At 37.3% G+C, this 6942-nt stretch overlaps 1 protein-coding gene across 1 annotated transcript; it reads left to right on the top strand.

Annotated features, from left to right (window-relative positions):
- Window positions 1-2496: 2496 nt before the first annotated feature.
- On the top strand, window positions 2497-4829 carry LOC123695876 (actin, cytoplasmic A3a). The gene is made up of 3 exons (XM_045641823.1): window positions 2497-2605; window positions 3370-3730; window positions 3821-4829. The coding sequence occupies exons 2-3, from the start codon at window positions 3381-3383 to the stop codon at window positions 4599-4601; spliced, it is 1131 nt and encodes a 376-aa protein (XP_045497779.1). The 5' UTR covers window positions 2497-2605; window positions 3370-3380; the 3' UTR covers window positions 4602-4829.
- Window positions 4830-6942: the final 2113 nt, after the last annotated feature.

Genomic DNA, 6942 nt, shown 5'->3' with positions numbered 1-6942 from the left:
ATTCACTTAGCTGTGCCTGCTCAACGTACTCTATAGCGACCCTTTATATTATTATATTACCTTTTTTTTATAGTGGGGAAATCTTCCAAAGATACCCACGGCCCCCGGGGAAGGAGCCGTGGGTTATGTCGGATTCTTACCGACTAAAATCCCACTGTGTTCCGTCGAGCCGCTTTAATGATGGGGCCGCGGGTATTGATTAGAATTCTTCCGCGACCTTTATTATATTACCTACTAGCTTCCGCCCGCGACTCCGTCCGCGCGGATGTCGGTCTTCGCGTGGATGGTTTATTTCTCCATTTTGAGTAGGTACCTCTGACAATAAAATCTTATAAATATCTATTGGACCCAATTCCCAAATACGGCTAGGCCTATAATAACGCAACGTGTGTTCGCGGTTCTACGGAACAACGTCTATGGATAAAACTGAAAAATTAAGATTAATTTTTTTCTACGTATTTTTCCAGGATAAAAAGTATCCTATTTTACGCCCAGGATAATAAGGTATAATTATACCAAGTTTCATCGAAATCGAACCGCTAGTTTTCACGTGATGCCTTCACATACAGACAGACAGACAGACAAAAATTTTTTTAATCACATATTTGGGTTTGGTATCGATCCAGTAACACCCCCTGCTATTTATTTTTTCAATATTTTCAATGTACAGAATTGACCCTTCTACAGATTTATTATATGTATAGATGTTGTACTTATCTATTAGGTTTATAACTTTTATTAAATTCATCATTATTTTAATTTTTTAATAAAAAATATAAAATGGGTTTATTATTCATAAATTAAGTCATGTAAGCGGATGTTAAAAAAAATTGTAACGGTAGCTTGAGCCATAATTACTTCACGCCAAATCTTTTGTCTTAATTTAAACGTAATTAAATGCATCTAGGAATTTTTAATTCTATTTTTTGAATATCTCTAGTGCTAAATGTTCGTTCATTGAAAAGAAGCAAGTCGAGTGGTACTTTCAAAACTCTTATTAACATAGAAAGTTATTTGGGCAGTAAAAGCAAATTGAACTAGCTTTATGTGCAAGTTGTAAAATTGAGATCATCTTTAAGATCAAGAACCCACAGATAAATTCGGTGCGGTCATTCACTTCTGACCCGCGATTTGCAAATGTTCAATGCACACGCGATCTTTGGCTTGCTCATTGCTTAGGCGTGGAAGCTCGCTAATTGATTACGTATTATAACAATAAAGCGCATCACACACGGTGAAGATACTATAATACTTTATGTTAAGATTCTCTAATATAAAATATTACAGTATCTTAAGGTATCCGGTATCAGCGTTCTGACCGTCATTTTTCTTTTTGTCATTGCGTACTAAGACCCCTGTAGAACCGCCATCCTGATACAAATGACCCGAAACACTGACACAAAATTTCGGGTCATTTGTAACAGGATGGCGGTAACGGGATATTAGAGAATCATAACATAAAATATTATATGTACCTACCTAGTATCTTCACCGTGTGTGATGCGCTTTACACTTATTGTACATTATAAGTTTTCAGACAAGTTGCAATCATAAGAATTTAGGTTATCACTTGTTTTTTGTAAGGAGTTTGTTCAATATAATAATATATAGGTACCTAATATCTTAAAATTTCATTAGGTATATTCCTAACCATCCAATCTATTTCCTGAAGAGAAACTGATCTTTCTCAATGCTTTTGGTATTTTTTTAATCATCGACATAAATAGAAACATGACTCCATAAACCAGGAATATTATCTAGAGGTAAGTATGATTTTTTATATTTTGTTATCAATTTATCATGCTACGATTTCAAATGAAGAACAAAATTTTAATATTCTTTTGATTATGATGAAAAAAACTTAGCAATAATTTATTATTAATACGATAATTTACAGATAACAGAAGCATAAGTTATATATACCTATAATCTTATCCATACAAATCTTTGAATTATTTTTCATTTGAAGTTATAGGATATCAAACTAAATTGATAAATTAGGTTCATTGTCAAAGAACCCATATGAACCATATATAAACCCATGATAAAAGCAAGTAATAATAAATTTCTTTGAAATAATTAATCAATTGTTTTTGTGGAATTCGCACCATAATTTGTAGCCTGTAACAATTATTATAGAAACTGACACCAATTAAATAAACTAAAGAGGAAAATTGGTAGGTATATTCTTAGAATTTATTATTCACATATACTGAATCCCACAAATATTTACAAATAGCTCGTAAATAATTGTATTGGTACACGTTATGTGTTACGTCAGTATATCGCTGGAACAGTTTCAATGTTTCAATTGGTAACAAATTGAATGTTACATACGTTGGAAGGTAACGCGCGTGAATTTATCATTGATAAAGTGTTATTACCACCGCTTATCAAGGCATCGCATTATCACATATGGTTACACGACTGCTTTACCAAATATGGTAACGAAAATCGTGATTGGTGGGACAAGAGGCCGATAGCACAGGCTGTGATAAGGTGCGTTTTATATACATTATCCTCTGCACTCCACTCTCATTTTGTGTAGTGCTGGACAGTGCGGCAGTCGTACCTATTTATACATTTAGCTTTTTATATTTTCAATGTAAGTTTATTTTAAATATTAATATTGCAATTTTAGATTATTAGTCACCGTTTCCTTGTTAAGTTCTATGTGTTATTACTATATTTAATAATCGGTGCGAAACATCGTGTTTATTGAAAACTTATGCAATCCGTGAAAGTTATGTAATTTTTTTATCAACCAAAGTGAAGTGAACAAATTTACAGAAAAAAATTATTAAACTGTGGTAACTACCTACCGCAATATGTGTTTTTAATAAATTACATAATAATCTATTTTACTGAAGTTTAAAGATTTCATTTTGGTTTGTAGATACTTGTTGGATTCTGTAGTGCAACAGTTCGTACCTCACAACACACTTCACTCTAAATCAATTCATAAATAATATTTATTTTATAAATGATATATGAAGCAAATATATTTTCTGTTCATATGTATCTACTCATATCATTACTTGTGAAACATAGGCTCTTGATTCATCTTATCAACACGTAGGCACGTCTAGATTATGATCAAGCGATAAGAAGCGATTGCATTGAATTATCGAATACTTACCTATTTATTTATTTATTTTATTTATATACTCTTTATTGCACACACAAAGTTTGACAAAATCAGGATATTATACTAAGCAATTGGCGGCTTTATTGCTTAACAGCAATTTCTTCCAAGCAACCAAAAAATAAAAGCACCTACTATTACTACCTACTATTACTATGAATTTTAAAGCGTTGTTATAATAAAAAAATGAGATAAATTTTAAATTTTATGAATAATTTTTTCAGACTAATTCACAATGTGCGACGAAGAAGTTGCCGCGCTGGTAGTGGACAATGGATCCGGTATGTGCAAGGCTGGCTTCGCGGGAGACGACGCTCCCCGTGCCGTGTTCCCATCGATCGTGGGCAGACCTCGCCACCAGGGCGTCATGGTGGGCATGGGCCAGAAGGACTCGTACGTAGGGGACGAGGCCCAGAGCAAGAGAGGTATCCTCACGCTCAAGTACCCCATCGAACACGGCATCGTCACCAACTGGGACGACATGGAGAAAATCTGGCACCACACCTTCTACAACGAGCTGCGAGTTGCCCCCGAAGAGCACCCCGTGCTGCTCACAGAGGCTCCCCTCAACCCTAAGGCCAACAGGTAGGTGTCGCCTTTGCTCCGCATGACATGTCCGATGCCTGGCCGTGTCCAGGGCCCGCCCGCACTACTAACCTCGCGCTTCTGTTTCAGGGAGAAGATGACCCAAATCATGTTCGAGACCTTCAACACACCCGCCATGTACGTGGCCATCCAGGCCGTGCTCTCGCTGTACGCGTCCGGTCGTACCACCGGTATCGTGCTCGACTCCGGTGACGGTGTCTCCCACACCGTGCCCATCTACGAAGGGTACGCGCTCCCGCACGCCATCCTGCGTCTGGACTTGGCCGGTCGCGACCTCACAGACTACCTCATGAAGATCCTTACCGAGCGCGGTTACTCCTTCACCACCACCGCCGAGAGAGAAATCGTGCGTGACATCAAGGAGAAGCTTTGCTACGTCGCGCTCGACTTCGAGCAGGAGATGGCCACCGCCGCCTCCAGCAGCTCGCTCGAGAAGTCCTACGAGCTTCCCGACGGTCAAGTCATCACCATCGGAAACGAAAGGTTCCGTTGCCCAGAGGCTCTCTTCCAACCTTCATTCTTGGGAATGGAAGCAAACGGTATCCATGAAACCACTTACAACTCGATCATGAAGTGCGATGTCGACATCCGTAAGGACTTGTACGCCAACACAGTATTATCCGGAGGTACCACGATGTACCCAGGAATCGCCGACCGTATGCAAAAGGAAATCACAGCCCTGGCACCATCCACGATGAAGATCAAGATCATCGCTCCCCCAGAGAGGAAGTACTCCGTATGGATCGGAGGATCCATCCTGGCTTCCCTGTCGACCTTCCAACAGATGTGGATCTCGAAACAGGAGTACGACGAGTCCGGCCCCTCGATCGTACACAGGAAGTGCTTCTAAATGCCTAATGAGACTTGTAACATATGATGCCCTACACCGAGACCCCGAATGGGCGGCTCAAATTACGCTTGTGATTTATTATTTAAGTACAGTATTTAACTAGGCTGTAAGGTATCGTAATATGCATATTACGTAAAACGTTTTTTGACAAAGATTTTTAATTTATTTATTGAAAGTCACTAACCTGAACATTTTTAATAAAAAATTAATTTATATACCGGTATAAAACTGTTGTTTTTTTTTACATAATTTCATTCTTTTTCTAGGCCTGTTTACGGTTATGTGATTATGTCTATAGACATAGATATTTTAAAATATATTATAGGAATATATATACATATTTAAAAGGCTATACTGTTAAACAGTAACAAGTATCCAACATTTTTTTTAGTTATAGATTTAATATTCAATTTTCGTAATATATGGGTGCGCCGTCTCCTGTAGTCTAGTAGTAGTAGTGTAGGTTACTAGTAAGTAGTAACTAGTCAATCGTGATAATGGAATTTTATTCTTGGAAATACTCAGTATGAGCATGTATGAGACAGGGTAGGCTGCTTTATAAGCTTAGGTAAAGGAATATCTATACATATAATAAATCTGTAGAAAGGTCAATTCTGTACATTGAAAATATTGAAAAAATAAATAGCAGGGGGTGTTACTGGATCGATACCAAACCCAAATATGTGATTAAAAAAATTTTTGTCTGTCTGTCTGTCTGTCTGTCTGTCTGTCTGTCTGTCCGTCTGTATGTGAAGGCATCACGTGAAAACTAGCGGTTCGATTTCGATGAAACTTGGTATAATTATACCTTATTATCCTGGGCGTAAAATAGGATACTTTTTATCCTGGAAAAATACGTAGAAAAAAATTAATCTTAATTTTTCAGTTTTATCCATAGACGTTGTTCCGTAGAACCGCGAACACACATTGCGTATTATTATAGGCCTAGCCGTATTTGGGAATTGGGTCCAATAGATATTTATAAGATGTTATTGACAGAGGTACTCAAAATGGAGAAATAACCATCCACGCGAAGACCGACATCCGCGCGGACGGAGTCGCGGGCGGAAGCTAGTTTATACATAAAATCCTATAAGGTGTGTGTCCATTGTGGTTAATCTTACGTACATAGTTACATACCTAAGTTACATAATTGTTTTTCATGCAAATAGCTATATTCGTATTTTGATTTCTTGTACCTATATTAACTGTCACCTTGTAAAAAGTAAATATAAATTTATATTAAAATTAAGACTTTAGTTCTTTAACAGATATTGAAAATATGTGAAAGCTATCAAATTCATAAGGCGCCACTATATCCCTGTTTATTTCATGTAATATTGATTTCAGCTCAATCGATCAAGTCAATGACCGATACATCCGTTACTATGCTCCATATTCCTGAATTTAAAAATAAATTCGGGCAAGTTATTTTTACCTGACCTACACACGTAGTAAACAGATAGTTTATAATTAGTGTATACTCAACACACCCGTGCGTTTCGTCTGTGCTTCGTCTACTGGATGACGTCAGTATGCTGCTATTTCTGGTGCAATATTTTGTACATACAAACCGACTGGAAATAGATACCTTTGTCAGCGATCGATGCTAGAGAATGTGCGCCCTCACAAAGAGAGTTCTAAGAAAGTTTGTTTACCTGTATTTACAATTTATACTTAGGTAATATGTTGCGTTAGAGTATATGGTAATACTTAGGTACGTAATCAATAAACTCAAATGGATATCGGAGCAGAAAAGGATAACATAGCCTTGGAATATTTGTGTCCCTTCGTCCAGCATACTCACCATGGAATCCTGATATTTCATGAATGTCAAAAAACTGTTCTGAAATAGTGCTAAATAGTGCCCAAAGGAAAAAAATAGTGCTCTTGTACTTGCGAAGTTATAGCCATAGTTCGATGAGTATGCTGGACGAAGGTTTCGCCCAGCATACTCACCTCCGTCCGGAGAATCTGTATACGCTTCAAACATAATTCATACTTCAAAAAATAGTTCCCAAATAGTGCCAAACGGTGCCCAAAAAGAAAAAACAGTGCTCGAATAACTTCGGAGTTATAGGCTTCGTTCAGTGAGTATGCTGGGCGTAGGTTCTACGCCCAGCATACTCACCTCAGTGCGCGAATATCGAACGAGCTATAGGTATAATTTACGTCTCAAAAAATTGTGCTTGAAATAGTGCCCAATATTAGTCCAATTTTTGCTTGACTTTTGACTTAGAAAACCATTAAATTTTAATGTAAACTTCTACATACTAACGTAAAATGGGGTACAGTCGTCGACACATGTTTTTGGACAAAAATATTAAACTTTCTAATTGAA

The sequence above is a fragment of the Colias croceus genome, chromosome 11 (genome assembly GCF_905220415.1).
Source record: "Colias croceus chromosome 11, ilColCroc2.1".
Lineage (NCBI taxonomy): Eukaryota > Metazoa > Arthropoda > Insecta > Lepidoptera > Pieridae > Colias > Colias croceus.
This window is presented reverse-complemented; position numbering and strand designations above follow the sequence as displayed.